The sequence below is a fragment of the Oryctolagus cuniculus genome, chromosome 1, assembly GCF_051225735.1.
Source record: "Oryctolagus cuniculus isolate XC-2025 breed Fujian yellow rabbit chromosome 1, ASM5122573v1, whole genome shotgun sequence".
NCBI classification, from domain to species: domain Eukaryota; kingdom Metazoa; phylum Chordata; class Mammalia; order Lagomorpha; family Leporidae; genus Oryctolagus; species Oryctolagus cuniculus.
This window is the reverse complement of record NC_142867.1, coordinates 77,006,626-77,024,962: the sequence shown is the minus strand read 5'-3', so window position 1 is coordinate 77,024,962 and position 18,337 is coordinate 77,006,626. Positions and strand designations below refer to the sequence as shown.

Here is an 18,337-nt window from a genome sequence, read left to right as displayed (position 1 = left end):
ATTAAAACATACATTTTAGTGCTTGTTGTTGTTAGAACATAAGTACTTTACAAATAAGAACAGATTTAACTCTTCTGGTAACTCTACCTTGTAGTTACTATCATTATCAAATCCATCTTTTTTTCCTTTCATAGTTTTCCCAACAGGAGTACAGAGAGGGTTAGGGGACCTCCCCAAGACTGGACACCTTAGGAGTGGTGGAGTCAGAGTTCTGCCTGGAGGGTCCTGTTTCCGGAGCAGGCTGTCACTGCGATTGACAATGGATCAACTGTGGATCTGAGGGTGAAGTAAGCTGGATAAAATGTGGAAAGCACCTAGCAAAGAATCATGGTAGATATCTTAATTAATGTATGTATCCCTCCCTTGTGAGCCCATGTTTTATTGACGGCAAAGCTGTGCTGCTTTCACTATGCCATGGCTCTGCTTCTATAAATAATTACAGAAGCAAGAGCACTGTGTCAGAGGAATTGCAAACAAAGGATTGTGTACGTTATGTCAGAAAAACCATCAAGAAGAGAATGCAGTTTCCTGAAAGGAAAAAAAAATATATACATAAACTTACTGATAGTCTAGAAGGGCTTCACTAGTAGGCAGTTTGGTTTCCTTTGGCTTCTCTTGTGTATCTTTTTTATTTGCTTTCCCCGTGGTTTCCATTGTGCTGCTTAGCTATTAAAGAAATACCTGTTTAGAAAAGAGACATAGGAAAAGTGAATACATTCTCTGTGTCAGTCTACTTGTGCTTACTCTAGCTAAGACCCCTGGGACTTAATTTAAGGCTAGTTTTTCTATCCTCAATGCTTCTGTGTCCCCAGATATAACATCAACCACAATGCTGGAACATCATGAATCAATTGGATTTTTCAGTCTGGTGAGTTTCATGTTTAGCCCTGGTGCAACATTCCTTCCACCCAAACCGTTCTAACAGCCTCACTCTCATGCTATCCATCTATGTCTGTTGCCTCTACCACGCTCCCTTAGGGCACAGGAATGAACTTTTTCAATAGTTTTATTTCTCTGCAGTGTTTGACAGAGAGCAGTACACACAGCTGCAGCTCAATAGATGTCTATTAAGTTTTTGACAATTGAAACAAAAGTAGACCACAATTTTCTATGTGCACCAAGAAGCCAGGATACAAACGAATTAGCACTAGGATCTAAAGAATTGTTTGGCCAGGGTTGCTATAAAGAGCAAATAAACACAAACACTGATATGTTTTTTGAAATGGATTAGAGGCTTACAATGATAATAAGGTCATAATAACAATAACTCTTCTTTCCTTTTACATGTAATGAAAATCAAGGAAATTTTTAAAAGGGAAAATACAGACACACTGTCCACAGATGTTTATAGTAATCAGAAGTACTTCATGGATTTGGTTTACAAACTAAGGTATACTTTACAGAGAGTAGTCTTTTTTTTTTTTTAAGATTTATTTTATTTATTTGAAAGTCAGAGTTAGAGAGAGAGAGGTAGAGACAGAGAGGTCTTCCATCCGCTTATTCACTCCCCAGATGGCCACAATGGCCAGAGCTGCGCCGATCCGAAGCCAGTAGCCAGGAGTCTCCTCTGGGTCTCCCACATGGGTGCAGGGGCCCAAGGACTTGGGCCATCTTCTACTGCTTTCCCAGGCCATAGCAGAGAGCTGGATCAGAAGAGGAGCAGCCGGGACTAGAACCAGCGCCCATATGGGTTGCTGGCGCTTCAGGCCAGGGCATTAACCCACTGCGCCACAGCACTGGCCTCAGAGAATAGTCTTTTTTCTTTTTTTAAATTTTTTTTATTTGACAGGTAGAGTCATAGACAGTGAGAGGGAGGGACAGAGAGAAAGATCTTCCTTCCGTTAGTTCACCCCCCAAATGGCTGCTACGGACGGCGTGCTGTGCCGATCCGAAACCAGGAGCCAGGTGCTTCTCCTGGTCTCCCATGCGGGTGCAGGGGCCTGAGCACTTGGGCCATCCTCCACTGCCCTCCCAGGCCACAGCAGAGAGCTGGACTGGAAGAGGAGCAACCAGGACTAGAACCCGGCGCCCATATGGGATGCCGGCGCCGCAGGCGGAGGATTAACCAAGTGAGCCACGGCGCCAGCCCCGAGTAGTCTTTTTTAAAAGAATTTTATCTTTTATTTCCATTAATCTCAAAAGCATCAGTGCCTAACTGTGAGTCAATGTATTTGTAGTTTGTCATGGTAGAAAGAAGAACATAACCTTTGTAATTATTAGTTTAAATGGCTGGAAACTCCTGCGAGTGGGCATGATATCATTCTTGTGCATTGCCATATTTCCTATCCTAGCACAACAGACACACAATAAATCCTGGTCAAGTGAATACATTAGTGCATGACTGAATTAATCAGGTAGATAGTGTTTTTATTCTAGATCTGCCACCTATTTTCTATGGGCACTTGAATGCTTGATGGTAGGCAATTTGGCTCCCTCAGATAGCCTGTCTTGTTTTCACTTTTTATTTGCTTAATCCCTTTGAACTCTTTGTCCATCATCTGTAAGTTAAGAACCATAACAATCTTACTCTAAGAGCTACTGTAAGGATTAAATAAGCTAAAATTTAATGCTTCTAGCATAGGGACTGACACATAGAAAGAGCTCATCATTATTACAAGTCTTCCTCTTTCCCTTCAGTTATAGTTTCAGATCATGCTTCTTCACATTCCAGATAACCAGTAAACAGAGAATGTCTGCCTGCTGCCAAGGGCAATGATATGTGGCAAGACCAATCCATGAGATTTGCCATGGTTAACCTTCATCATTAATGTGGATCACTCAGTTGGCAACTTGTGTCAATCTACACAGACCATTCAGATCCACAGTGGAAAAACTCACTGAAATGAAAACACTTCCCTATATACATGTTACTCATACACCCAGATCTCTTTGTCTGAGACTTTTCTAGCCAAGTATGCACATCTCTGGATGCAAACAAATTCAACTATATATGAATGCAAATACTTTTCAACTGAAAAGCACACAGGTGACACACAAAAAGATTTAAAATATGAAGATTTAAATTTAAAAGATTTAAAATATGAAGACAGGGTTTCAGTCTTCTCAAAGGATTGAGACTAATTCAACAACCTCCATACTAAAACGTGTCATCATTATAACATCACAGTTTACAGAAAATTATCAGCTAAGAAAAAAATTGTTCTTTTGTGTCAGATGGGGAGTTGAATTTTTCATTATTTTCTACTTTAGGGTTAGAATTTTTAACTTGGCTGTTGCACAAAAAGCATGCTGACAAATGTTTTATTTTAAAGTAATAACTTACTACTTAATAATGATTGTGTTATAACATCTCTTATTTAAAGTTAAGACAAATGTCAACATTAATCTCTATCTGAGTCATATGGAAGAGATCAAGTGTTATGGTCCCCACCTGTGGTATCCATCTGGCGCTGGAGGAAAAATGACCTCATCTTGCTCAATTACCTCAGTTACCTGGCTCTTATGTTTCTAACTCTCTGACTAATGTATAATTAGTTTCCTAACCTCAGCTTATAGCAAAGGACTTTAATAAAATATAAGTGAAAATGTTGATCCATTAGAGCATAAATGATTTATGCATAGACTATATTCAGATTCATTGTTTCACACACTGTCAAGAAAATGAGTACAAGCCAATTCGATGGCCTGCTTAACAGTTGTATTTCTGCAGTGAGCTAATTATAGTACCTCAATGTGTACTTCTGTATTTGATAATGTCCTGCAAACAATGGGGACTTTCATAAACATTTACAAAAATTTACAGTTCCTGCCCACCCAGAGGTTTTCTACCTCAGGAAAGGGTGAGAATTCTGGAAAAACATTCACAAAGTAAATGTTAATATGTCCCTGGGAGGTTACAGTCAGGCTAATTCCTGACAAAGGGACATCCAATCTGTCACTGCAAACACCTGTTCAGTGCCTGCTCTGCACATGGCACTTTACCTGGCCCTCAGTTATAGAACATAAAAGAGGCAAGATCCCTACTCAGAACAAAGAAGCATTTGGCAGCGGAAGTTTAAAAAAATAATGAGCAATTTTAAAAAGACATTGGTGAAATCATGCAGACAGTGCTATGGAGATCTTCACCCAGAATTTGACCTCTCTCCTGCGCTCATGTGTGTCTTTCCTCTCCCAGCTCGGCTTGGGAACTTACAACCTACACCATGGAGTGAGGGCACTGAGCAACTGAGGTTTGAAAGACTCAGGTCTCCAGCCTCCCCAGGCCACTCCACAATCACTTTCTGTCTGAAAATGTTTCCCAAACCACTCCCTCAATGCTTCTCAGTGAAAAGTAAAAGTCTACTTAGAGTTGATCATCTGCATATAAAGATAATTAAAAATGAATCTTAATGAAGGATGGGATGGGAGAGGGAGTAGGAGATGGGATGGTTTGTGGGTAGGAGGGTGGTTATAGGGGAGAAGAACCGCTATAATCCAAAAGTTGTACTTTTGAAATTTATATTTATTACATAAAAGCTTTCTATTAAAAAAGTCTATTTAGTAAAGAGGGATATGGGATATCACTATCTTTAAATGTGCTATTAACCCATAGTGTTTTTTTTTTTTGGACAGGCAGAGTGGACAGTGAGAGAGAGAGAGAAAGGTCTTCCTTTGCCTTTGGTTCACCCTCCAATGGCCACCGCGGCCGGCACGCTGCAGCCTGCGCACCGTGCCTATCCGAAGGCAGGAGCCAGGTGCTTCTCCTGGTCTCCCATGGGGTGCAGGGCCCAAGCACTTGGGCCATCCTCACTGCACTCCCTGGCCACAGCAGAGAGCTGGTCTGGAAGAGGGGCAACCGGGACAGAATCTGGTGCCCCAACTGGGACTAGAACCCGGTGTGCCGGCGCCACAAAGCAGAGGATTAGCCTACTGAGCTGCAGCGCCAGCCCCCATAGTGCTTTGACGCTGCAAAAATCACCCAACAGAGCACGTCCCTGCTGACACAAGCTTAGGACCATGGTTCAATATCTCGGCAGCTCCTAATACTTCTTCTCATGACTTTGTGGAGTCACCAGGAACCTGAAGCCTCCTAATGCCTCCTTGAAGAGTCTCATGGAGCCAGGGAAGAATGGCAGTATGGCACTAAATACCTTCCGGGGCACACAATATGGATCCTTATGCTTGTTACTGAATATTTTATGTAAATGTAGATTAAAGTAGAAGGTATTTACCTGATAATATTAATAATGACAAGATCTGAATAAGGGACTGACATGTTGCAGCAATTTAAGCCAGCACTTTGTGACACTGGCATCCCTTATCTGAGTGCTGGTTCAAGTTCTGGCTGCTCTGCCTCTGATCCAGCTCTCTGTTAATGTGGCTGGTAAAGAGGTGGAATATGGCTGAAATACTTGGGCCTCTGCCACTCACAAGAGAGACCTGGATGGAGTTCTGGGCTCCTGGCTTTGGCCTAGCCTAGCTCCAGTGGTTGCCGCCATTTGAAGAGTGAATCAGTGGATGGAAAATCTCTCTCTCTCTCTCCCCTCTCTCTCTTTCAAATAAATAAATAATAATTCTTAAAGAAAAAAAGTTCTGAATAAGATTCCATCAGGGGACAGGAATCCAATGTGATTAAAAGATCTCTATATGGGTGTTGGGAGTCCTGAGGTCTAGTCTTGGCTCAGCCATTAACTAGCTATCAACTTGCATAAGTCTCTACTAGACATAGTAATAATGTAGTACTTTAAAAAAATACTCCAAATTAAGAGGCACAGCCCTCACTATAATTTAAATTGCAAGGCTGAAATACACACACATATGCAAAAACATTCATGACACTCATCTTCAGAAAAATATACGTCATTTACTGCTAAATAACAACTAGTTCAACAAACATTCATCATCACTGGGAATTAAAAAATATATGCTTCACAGCATATGCAGCATCTAGATAAAAACTAGATGTAATACTTATTTGAAAGATTAACATGCAAGTAAGGCGCACTCACTGTCTTTACCAATGACCCTACTCATTTATTCAAATTTCCTAAATTTGGAAAGTAAAGGTACCTTTAAACTCAAATCTTTAATGACACCAGAACATACTTTAATATAATTACAAATGCTCTCCTGCACGTGTTGAAAAGAAACTGAATTCACTAAAGCCTCTCAGTAATGACAATACCATCTAAAAATTTAATGAATTTTCAGACCTCTTTACAATGGATATGTGGGTAGCCTGAAACAACTAGTGTTAAATGTAAAATTCATCCAGTTTATACATGTTAAAACTTTTTTTCTCATGAATGATATTTTTGACTTGGAGTTGATGACTGGTGATGTCCACTGTATTATCATGTATTCTCTTACCAATTTAAATCTTTAGTCAGTGGTACATTTTTGAACTGTAGGTCCCAAATTATACTGGTTTCTTAGCTTTACAATTGGCCTTTCAATGCAGAACTGCTAATAACAAAGAGTTTGAAATGCAATGTATTAAATTAACTTCTCTAGTAACCAGAACTACATTTTTCCAACTCTCGCTGTTAGAAAGGTCAAAAGAGAAAAGAAATATAGCCACAAAAATATTATGAGGAATAGAACCGCATGTAATACTTTTGTATTCTGATGCTGAAGGAGAACGAAAAGGCTCCTCCCTGCCTTCCAGGAGCAGCAGTGAAGGTGAGGATCTGCTGGAGCGAGGCCTGGGAGGGGCAGCAGGGGAATCCGGGGGAAAGGATCACACACACTGATAAGCAGCAAAGCCTTCTTTGCCTTCACAGCCATCTTTTCAATCTTTTTTTTTTTGGCTTAGCGGGGCATCTTTTCCTAACCTAATCACCTAACCATTTTCTTAACTCCTCTGCCCAGCAGAGAATTTATGGGATGAGAAGGGGGAGGAAACAAAGTACTATACAACAAAATATCTAACAAGTTCATGGAAGAAACCACCAGTGTTCCCTTTAGAAAGACGTACAACACCCAAGGCAAGGAGCTGAAGCACCGTGTGGCTGGCAGTGTGAAGCTGAAAGGCCGTCAGCGGTACACTGGGCACCTGGCAGGAGCCCTCCGTGGGGAAGCATCGTGCTGCTGTGCACAAAGGTGGAAGCCTCTGTGCAGCCCTCACTCAAAACGCGATCACTGGACCGGGAAGAGAAGCAAGACTGAGCACGTCCTAGCTCCTCCACTGAGATAGAAACTCTGTGATCCTCAGCTTCTTCCTACGTCCTGTTGGGGTTATTAATGAGGCTTTGGGAAAACTGAAATAACAAAGCCCCCTACAAATGCAGAGCTTGCCGCGGGGCCCCCTTATGCACAGGTATTCATTCCAAGACCCCAGTGGATGGCCTTAAGCCCTGGATAGTACTGAAAACTTCGTTGGCTGTATGTTTTTACTATTCATTCACACCTATAATAAAGTCTCATCTATAAATTAGGCCCATATGGCAATAGCTAAGAAAACAGAACAACTTTGACAATATATTCTAATAAGTTATTTGTAAATTAAAAATTGTTAATTTCTGAAACTGTCTCACTGGAATTTTGAATTGCTGACACCAGGTAACCGACACCTCCCTCACCGCGGAGAAGAGGAGCGACTTCAGTAGTTCGCTGAGCAACTACTGCTGCTAGAGCCTGTGAGAGGGCGCCATGAAGGCTACAAACCTTAGAGAAGACCTAGGAAGGCTGATAAGCAACGCATTCAAGAGTTCCACTGCAACGCTGAGAGGTGGATTAAAATTTTGATCAGCTTCAACAAAGTCTGTTTCCCACTCTGGGTGTTGTTAAGAGGGGTAAACCAGTGAGGAACCCCGCCCAGCAGCGCCTAACGGTCCAGGAACGGCGCCCCAAGGAGGAAACCATGAGGCGCGACCTCAGACCTAGCTGGGGGCCCAGCAACCCCAGGCCGGTGCAGATAGGGATGCTGAGGCGCGGGGAAGGCGGGAGGAGTCTCCTAAAGTCTTCAGGGTCGGGTAGGAAGGAGTCGGGGCCAGGCCTCCCGATATCCCCTCGACCGCTTCCAGGCGCGGACACAGGGCTTTGGGCCTGCAGGGCGCTCCAGTGTCCCAGCAGCCGGCCGGGCCTACCCGCTCCTCTGCTGTCGCCGCCGCCGCCGCCGCCGCCGCCGCCGCCGCCGCCGCCGCCGCCGCCGCCGCCGCGGCGCCCTCGGTTTCCAAGGCGACCGGCATCCAGCCCAGCGGCCCCGCCGCACTGCTAGCAGCAACGTGCTGCGCGCGCCACCTGGCGGCTGCGTCGGAAAGAGTCCGGGCCGAGAACACGCTCTGTGGCCGCCGGGATGGTTCCTTTCCTCCTGGCTGTGGCCTGGATTTTCTGCGCCGTTGCTCACCCGGCTAATTCCGTAAAACGCACACAAGAGCCTCCCCGCTCTGTAGTCGCGACCTCGTAAGTGGGGTGGAGACTCTGTGCTGTGGCCGCGCACGGGTCCCTGAGTCACCAACGTGAAGGGGTTCCCCAGGCCGCGGCCGTGGCTTCCGGCCCACCGGCAGCACCGGGACCGCTGCGGGACCGGCCCCCGCTGCGGCCGTCTCTCCTCTGTCTACTTCTGTGCCTTAGTTCTTTTGATGTTAACTCCGGGCAGAATGGCACACCCCTGGTCAAAATGTTTATAGGATCAATGTGGGCCTGCCAAGGCTTCGATTCTGCCTTGTTGCCTTCTCTCTTTACTTTTTTGCTCCTACGCCTCAAGAAAACCAATGAAGCGCCGAGGCTTTTCGCTTCTTTTCACTTTGGCAGCTGTCTCTTCGTTCGAGGGAAAATTATCCCCCGCTTGCAGTCTTTCCCTCCCCTGCTGTCTTTCTCGTTCTCTGCGTCCAGACGATCTCTTGCAACCTGGGACGCCCGCAGCTGCCAGTCACACAGCCCAGTCAGTTCCTCATCCTTTTGTGCGGGGGAAGGAGGAAGTGAGGCTCCTTTCCGATTCTACTCTCTTCCTAGGTCACCCGGGTGGCGTTCTTGAATTTTTTAATAAGTGATTATGTGTTTTGATACATGCCGTGTTAATAACACATTAGGTGGCCGGCGCCACGGCTCACGAGGCTAATCCTCCGCCTAGCGGTGCCGGCATACCGGGTTCTAGTCCCCGTCAGGGCGCCGGATTCTGTCCCGGTTGCCCCTCTTCCAGGCCAGCTCTCTGCTGTGGCCAGGGAGTGCAGTGGAGGATGGCCCAAGTGCTTGGGCCCTGTACCCCATGGGAGACCAGGAGAAGCACCTGGCTCCTGCCTTCGGGTCAGCGTGGTGCGCCGGCCACAGCGGCCATTGGAGGGTGAACCAACGGCAAAGGAAGACCTTTCTCTCTGTCTCTCTCTCTCACTGTCCACTCTGCCTGTCAAAAAACAAAAACAAAACAAAAAACAAAAACAAAAAACCACACACATTAGGTACCTAACTGAAGCACTTAGTAAAAATGCTAATTGGCACTTGGTTAACGGAGTTTTTCTCATCAGTAAAAGGCATCCAAAAATGAACAGTTTGAGATAATGTATATAAACTTCCCTTTATTCTATCAATGACATATGTATATTTATTAAGCGCAAATGATTTGCTGTGACCTACATGTCTGATTAAGTTTTTAGGTACTTGATCTACTCGAAGACTTTGGGATTGAGGGGGTAAAATTATTAAACAGAGTGCAAATGCAGAAGAAAAAGAGATACCACCATTTTTTTCCTAAAGCATGGCGTTTCTTTTAGCTAAATGGAAAAGCAATTTGTGATTCTTCCACACTTCGAATTCATTCCCACATCATTTCCTATAAATCTTAGGCCTGCTTCTTTTACGAGAGCCTGGGCTCAGGGTCAAAAATGTACTTTTACCCTATCATTTATCTCTGGTACAGTTTTTTTTTAATGATGTTTGCCAATTGGTGGTCCAAGAGGGAAGCCAGATAGAAACCATTTGCTGGTTTTCCTCATTTGACCTTAATTTTTCTATTTGCCTTGCCATACTCAATGATGGAGAAACAGACGTTGGAAAGTATCTATGGTAGAAAAAGCCAAATATTCTGTGTGTGTGTGTTTTTTTTTTTTTTTTGGCAAAACCCAAAGAATCTGTTTTGTATGAACAATTACTAAACTTTTTATACCTCATTTTAGATCAGAGTTTTTTAAAAATAATATGATTTTTAAAACTCGTGAGCATACTTGTTTTTGCATTGCAAGCTATTTTCACTGAAGATTACTACTTCGGGCAAGTAGACCCCAAAGCAATAAACAAAGTATTAACATTAAATCTCATAATAACCTCTAGAGCTCTGTACTAGAGATCAACCTGTTGATTTGGCAAACTGGTTCCAACTTCTAGTAACTCAGACTTTCCTGAAGCAGTTAATTTTGAGAAATAGAAAAGCTGTGATACAATTTCTTATGCAAACTTACTTATGACAAATTATAAACATTTAAACTGGTACTTTGCAAGAAAAAATCATGAAGTAAAATATTCTTCTGAGAAGAAAATAATTTATGGTACCTTTAGGAAGGCATGATGACAGACTCACAGAGGGGATTCTGTTTGAATCAGGATCCATTGTCATATTGCAATATTATAAAATGAGATGTGTTCCCACTTTACTCATAGTTGTAAGGATCACAGTTTTCCCCCTTTAAGGCTGGGGATGTACCCTGAAATTCACCTGCTTTTCTTTTTAAGTGTATTTATTTATTTATATGTTTATTTATTTGTATTTGAAAGGCTGAGTAAGAGTGAGAGTGAGAGAGAGCCAGTAAGCTAGCAACTCCACGTGGGTCTCCCATGTGGGGGGCAGGGACCCAAGTACTCGAACCACCATCTGCTATCTTCCCAGGTGTACTAGCAGGAAGCTGGATTGGAAGTGGAAGCAGGACTTGAACCCAGGCACTCAGACGTGGACGCTGGTTTCACAAGTGGTGGCTCCACCAACTGTGTTCCAATGTCTGTCCCCATCTTCTTTTCTTCATTTCTTTAAGTTTATTTGAATACCTAGAACTTTAGCAATAAGATAGTAATCTCTTTTCTTCTCCCTTAACTCCTCTGCATAACTAATTTTTGAAATTACTTTTGTGGTCCCTGTTTTTTTTCCTAAGAGAAGAGGAATTTAGTGAGTGGGAGCCAGAGTTTCATGTCCCAGAAACCTGGGCCAGGTGATGTGAATTGTTCCTGTTGGATGTAGCATATGGCATCATGAGGGCATTCAGCAACAATGAATTGTCACATGTGTGCTGCAGTTTTAAAATATGACCACAAAGAATAAGCTTATAAATTAATAGAACATAGAAGGAATCCAATAATAGATTTATATGGTTAATTACCTTGGACAAAAATGTCAAGGTAACTAACTCAATGAGGAAAGAGTAATTTTTTTCAGCACATGCTTCTGTAACTATTGTGTTTCTATTTGAAAAAAAAAATGAACCTTGATTCTGAGAGAAAAAACTATACAAACTATACAAAAATGTTCTCAAAATGATCATAGATGTGAACATCAAAGCTAAAATTATAAAACTTCTGCAGTAAAATAGGAGAATATTTTTGTGATTTGGGGTTGGCAAAGGTTTCTTATATAGGAAAAAAAAGCACAATCCAAAAGAGAAAACAATAATTTGGACTTTATCCAAATTTAAAATTTCTGCTCTTTAGTTAGTTTTCATAAGACAAAAGGACCATAGACAATTTAGAAGAAAATATTTCAACATATACTCCTGCAAGTATACTGGTATCTGAAATTTATAAATAATTTCTAAAATTCAATAATAAGAAAATAAAATGACTAGTTGAACAAGCATTCCACAAAAAGATAGATCCATGACCAAACAGCACATGGGAAGATTCTCAACATTATTAGTCATCAGGAAAAGGCAAATTAAAACCATAATACAGTGCCACTACACACTCATTAGGATGGCTAACCTTAAAAAGACTGTTGGACAATACCATATGTTGATTGGATATGAAGTAACTAGAACTTTTATATATTTCTAGTAGACAAGTAAAATGCTACAACCACTTTGGAAAACAATTTGGTATTCTCTTAAGTTAAACATGTACTGCATGACCCAGAAACCCCATCGCTAGATATTTACTTAAGGGAGATGAAAGTGAATGTCAATAGCAGCTTTATTCATAAGCTAAATCCATAAATAACTCAGATGTCGACTTTTTTTTTTTTTTGACAGGCAGAGTGGACAGTGAGAGAGAGAGACAGGAGAAAGGTTTTCCTTTGCCGTTGGTTCACCCTCCAATGGCCGCCGCGGCCGGGCGCTGTGGCCGGCGCACCGTGCTGATCCGATGGCAGGAGCCAGATACTTCTCCTGGTCTCCCATGGGGTGCAGGGCCCAAGCACTTGGGCCATCCTCCACTGCCCTCCCTGGCCACAGCAGAGAGCTGGCCTGGAAGAGGGGCAACCGGGACAGAATCCGGCGCCCCGACTGGGACTAGAACCTGGTGTGCCGGCGCCACAAGGCAGAGGATTAGCCTAGTGAGCCGCGGCGCCGGCAGATGTCGACCTTTTTTAATTTATTTATTTGAAAGGCAGAGCTACAGAAAGGCAGAAGCAGAGACAGAGAGGTCTTCCATTCGCTGGCTCACTCCCCAAATGACCACAACAGCCGGAGCTAGGCTGATCCGAAGCTAGGAGCCACGAGCCTCTTCCAGGCCTCTCATGCAAGTGCTGGGACCCAAGGACTTGGGCCATCCTCCACTACTTTCCCAGGCCACAGCAGAGAGCTGGATTGGAAGTGGAACAGCCAGGACTCGAACTGGCGCCCATATGGGATATGGGCACTACAGGAGGCAGCTTTACCCAATATACCACAGCAGTGGCCCCCAGATGTTGATCAACAGGTAACCACATAAATAAAAGTGTTAGAATACTTCTCAGTAATAAAAAAGGAATGAATTATTTTTTAAAAAAAGACTTCTTTATTTAAAAGGCAGAGTAATAGAGAGGGAGAAACAGAACAACTAGATCTGGGCCAGGCCAAAGCCAGAAACCAGGACCTCCATCTTGGTGTCTCACATGTATGGCAGGGTCCCAGGCACTCGGACCATCTTATGCCTTCTAAGGCACATTAGCAGGAAGCTGTATTAGAAGTGGATCAGCTGCTGGGCCAGCGCTGTGGCACACTGGGTAAAGCCTCCACCTGCAGTGCTGGCATCCCATATGCGAGCAGGTTTGAGTCCTGGCTGCTCCACTTTCAATCCAGCTCTCTGGTATGGCCTGGGAAAGCAGTGGAAGATGGCCCAAGTCCTTGGCCCCTGCACCCACATGGGAGACCTGGAAGAAGCTCCAGGCTCCTGGCTTTGGATCGGCACAGCTCCAGCAGGCTGTTGCCACCAACTGGGGAATAGACCAGCAGATGGAGGACCTCTCTCTCTCTCTGCTTCTCCTTCTCTTTCTGTGTAACTCTGACTTTCAAATAAACAAATAAATATTTATTTAAAAACTTTTATTTATTAAATATAAACTTCTAAAGTACAGTTGATGGATTACAATGGCTTTTTCGCCCCCATAACTTCCCTCCCAACCGCACCCCTCCCATCTCCCGCTCCCTCTCCCATTCCATTCACATCAAGATTCATTTTCTTTTTTTTTATTTTTATTTTTATTTATTTATTTTTTTTGGACAGGCAGAGTGGATAGTGAGAGAGAGAGACAGAGAGAAAGGTCTTCCTTTGCCGTTGGTTCACCCTCCAATGGCCGCCGCGGCCGGCGCGCTGCAGCCGGCGCACCGCGCTGATCCGATGGCAGGAGCCAGGAGCCAGGTGCTTTTCCTGGTCTCCCATGGGGTGCAGGGCCCAAGCACCTGGGCCATCCTCCACTGCACTCCCTGGCCACAGCAGAGGGCTGGCCTGGAAGAGGGGCAACCGGGACAGAATCCGGCGCCCCGACCGGGACTAGAACCTGGTGTGCCGGCGCCGCTAGGCGGAGGATTAGCCTAGTGAGCCGCGGCGCCGGCACATCAAGATTCATTTTCAATTATCTTTATATACAGAAGATCGATTCAGTATATATTAAGTAAAGATTTCAACAGTTTGCACCCACACAGAACATGAAGTGTAAAATACATTTGAGTACTAGTTATAGCATTAATTCACATTGGACAACACATTAAGGACAGAGATCCTACATGAGGAGTAAGTGCACAGTGACTCCTGTTGTTGACTTAACAAATTGACACTCTTGTTTCTGGCGTCAGTAATCTCCCTAGGCTCTAGTCATGAGTTGCCAAGGCTATGGAAACCTTTTGAGTTCACCAACTTTGATCTTATTCCGACAGGGTCATAGTCAAAGTGGAAGTTCTCGGCTCCCTTCAGAGAAAGATACCTCTTTCTTTGATAGCCCGTTTTTTCCACCAAGATCTCACTCACAGAGATCTTTCATTTAGGTCATTTTTTTCCCCCAGAATGTCTTGGCTTTCCATGCCTAAAATACTCTCATGGGCTCTTCAGCCAGATCCGAATGCCTTAAGGGCTGATTCTGAGGCAAGAGTGCTATTTAGGACATCTGTCATTCTATTAGTCTGCTGTGTATCCTGCTTCCCATGTTGGATCATTTTCTCCCTTTTTAATTCTATCAGTTAGTACTAGCAGACACTAGTCTTGTTTGTGTGATCCCTTTGACTCTTAGACCTTTCAGTGTTATCAATTGTGAACTGAAATTGATCACTTGGACTAGTGAGATGGCTTTGATACATGCCACTTTGATGGGATTGAATTGGAATCCCCTGGCACATTTCTAACTCCACCATTTGGGGAAAGTCAGCTTGAGCATGTCCCAAATTGTACATCTCCTCCCTCTCTTATTCCCACTCTTATATTTAACAGGGATCACTTTTCAGTTAAATTTCAACACCTAAGAATATTTGTGTGTTAATTACAGAGTTCAACCAATAGTATTAAGTAGAACAACAACAACAAAAAACTTTTGAGATCTTTCTGGCCTTTTGGTATAATCACACATCCCAAAGACATGAGATCAATCATTTCTTTTTTATTTTTAAACTTTTATTTAGTAAATATAAACTTCTAAAGTACAGTTGATGGATTACAATGGCTTTCCCCCCCCATAACTTCCCTCCCACCTGCTCCCCTCCCATCTCCCGCTCCCTCTCCCATTCCATTCACATCAAGATTCATTTTTAATTATCTTTATATACAGAAGATCGATTCAGTATATATTAAGTAAAGATTTAATCAGTTTGCACCCACACAGTACAGAAAGTGTAAACTACTGTTTGAGTACTAGTTATAGCATTAATTCACATTGGACAACACATTAAGGACAGAGATCCCACATAAGGAGTAAGTACACAGTGACTCCTGTTGTTGACTTAACAAATTGACACTCTTGTTTATGGCATCAGAAATCTCCCTAGGCTCTAGTTATGAGTTTCCAAGGCCATGGAAGCCTCTTTTTTTTTTTTTTTTGACAGGCAGAGTGGACAGTGAGAGAGAGAGAGACAGAGAGAAAGGTCTTCCTTTGCCGTTGGTTCACCCTCCAATGGCCGCCGCGGCCAGCACGCTGTGGCTGGCGCACCGCGCTGATCCGATGGCAGGAGCCAGGAGCCAGGTGCTTTTCCTGGTCTCCCATGGGGTGCAGGGCCCAAGCACCTGGGCCATCCTCCACTGCACTCCCTGGCCACAGCAGAGGGCTGGCCTGGAAGAGGGGCAACCGGGACAGAATCCGGCGCCCCGACCGGGACTAGAACCCGGTGTGCCGGTGCCGCTAGGCGGAGGATTAGCCTAGTGAGCCGCGGCGCCGGCCTGGAAGCCTCTTGAGTTTGCTGACTGCGATCTTATTTAGACAAGGTCATAGTCAAAGTGGAAGTTCTCTCCTCCCTTCAGAGAAAGGTACCTCCTTCTTTGATGGCCCATTCTTTCTACTGGACAAATAAATATTTTTTTAAAAAAATGGAGCAGCTGGGACTCGAACTGGCAATCTGATATGGGATGCTGTCATTGCAGATGGTGGCTTAACACAAGGAATTTTTCACTACTTATTGAAAAGGTTGTCCTTTTCCTAATGTGTGTTTTTAACACCTTTGTCAAAAATCCATTACCTGTAGCTTTTTAGGTTTACTACTAGGCTCTCTGTCATGTTCCATTGGTTGCTGATTCTGATTTTATGTTGACAGCTTGCTGTTTTAATTACTATAGCTTTGTAATATATTTTAACATCAGGTAGTGTAATTTTTTTTTTGCTAAAGATTTTTTGTCTGTTGAAGTCTTTTCTGGTTCATATAAATTTTAATGGTGTTTTTCTAGTTCTGTGAAAAATGGCATTGATTTTTTGATAGGTATTCATGAATCTATAAATTGCTTTGAGTAATATGCATATTTAAATGATATTGATTTCTCCAGTCCATTACCACATATGTCTTTCCATTTCTTTGTGCATTCTTTAATTTCTTTCATCAGTGATTTATAGATTTCATTGTAGAGATCTTTCACATCTTTGATTAATTTTATTCATAAGGGTTTTTTGGGTAGCTATTGGAAATGGGCTTACTTTCTTATTTCTTTCTCAGATAATTAAGTATTGGCATATAACAACACTACTGATTTTTGTATGTTGAATTTATACAACTATGCTGAGTTTTTAAAATTAGTTCTAATTATTTTTTGCAGTATTTGAAGTTTTCTCTATATAAGATCATGTCATATGTGACAATTTTACTGCCACCTTGCTAGTTTAGATATCCTTTCTTTCTCTTGCCTAATTGCTCTGGCTTGATCTCCTAGTACTATTTTGAATAAACGTGATGAAAGTAGACATGTTTGTCTTGTTCTAGATCTTAGAGAGAAAGCCTTAAGCTTTTCCCCACTCAGTGTGATTGTTAGCCATTTGAATCTTCTCTCTTTTTCCTAGTTAATGTAGCTGAGTTTGTTAATTTTGTTTGTCTTTTCAAATAATCAGTTCTCTGTTTCTTTCATTTTTAATTTTTAGTCTTTCATTTATTTTTACTCTGAGTTTTATGCTTTCTATCAATTTTTCTAAAAATATTTATTTATTTATTTGAAAGGCAGAGTTAGAGAGAGGGGGAGGGAGAGACAGAGAGATTTTCCATCCTCTAGTTAACTCCCCAGCTGACTGCACAGCCGAGGCTGGGAACCTGGAACTCCATCTGGGTCTCCCATGTGGGTACAGACCTAAGCACTTGGACTTCTGCTACTTTCCCAGGTGCATTAGCAGGGAGCTGGATTGGAAGTGGAACAACTTGAGGGACTGAAACCGGTGCCCATACGGGATGTCAGAGTTGCACGAGGTATCTTAACCTGCTGTGCCACAAAGCCAGCTCCATCTTTCTATTAATTTTGCATTATTCTTATTTTTCATAGTAATATGCTTACTTGAGATTTTTTTTCTTTTTGATGTAGGTATTGATTGCTATAAGCTTTCTGCTTTGTATTGCTTTTGCTGTATTCCATGGGTTCTGTCATGTTGTGTTTCCATTTTCATTCATTTAAAGCTTGAAAATTTCTACCTTAATTTCTTCTTTGATCTTTTGGTTGTTCAGGAGTAAGTTGTTTAGTTTCTATCTATATAGTTTCTGGTTATACTTGTTAATAATTTCTTTTATTACATTGTGATAAAAAGATATTCAATATTGTCTGTTTTTTAAATATTTATTTATTTATTTTTTGAAAGTTAAAGAGACAGAGAGAGAGAGAGAGGTCTTCCATCTGTTGGTTTACTCCCCAGATGGTCGCAATCCTAAGGGTGAGCCAGGCTGAAGCCAGAAGCCAGGGACTTCATCTGGGTTTCCCAGATGGGCGGCAGTGGCCTAAGCACTTGGGCCATTCTCTGCTGCTTTCTCAGGCACATTAGCAGGAAGCTGAATTGTAAGTGGAGCAGCTGGGGCTTGAACTGGTGCCCATATGGAATGCTGGTGTCACAGGCTGTAGCTTTACCCACTAAGCCACAACACCAGCCCCTCCCTGAAAGTTGTTGATGCTTGCTGACAATATAGCATTGTTTGTGTATTGAACAATTAGGTAATTGTCCAGTCTTAATAATCTGATATTGTGGCTGTCTTCCCAGAAATTCTAAGCAGCCTGCTTATTTTCTCTAAGCTGGTGGACACTTTTGCTATTTCAGCACTAGATGGCACTATATGTCGAGGTTTACTGTAAGTCCGCTGTTGCTGTGCTTTTGTTGATTCAGTCCTAGCAGATACTTCAAGCCCAGTTTTGTCCCCAAAGTTAGTTGTGTTGGGTTAGAACACAAGTAATAAGTGTCTCAAAAGGATTAATCCATCCCTGCATGCCTCTTCTTAGGGACAGGGTAGGCCCAGTTGCCTAGTCCTGTGGCCACCAACACCACAGAGCTAGATCACACTGGAGTCCACAGCCCACCAAGATCAGTATAGCATGCAGGTAGGAAAATATTTTATATACTATTATG

At 42.8% G+C, this 18,337-nt stretch overlaps 1 protein-coding gene across 1 annotated transcript in view; it reads right to left on the bottom strand.

Annotated features, from left to right (window-relative positions):
- CCDC83 (coiled-coil domain containing 83) overlaps positions 1–7,741 on the bottom strand; it is a 76,762-nt gene extending 69,021 nt beyond the window's left edge. Inside the window, exons 1-2 of the mRNA XM_002708468.6 lie at positions 7,606–7,741; positions 563–681 (exon numbers count right to left, since the gene is read on the bottom strand). Of these exons, the coding sequence (XP_002708514.1) occupies positions 563–654 (92 nt within the window). The 5' untranslated portion in view covers positions 655–681; positions 7,606–7,741. The remainder of the gene's footprint in view (positions 1–562; positions 682–7,605) is intronic.
- Between the last annotated feature and the right edge of the window lie 10,596 nt (positions 7,742–18,337).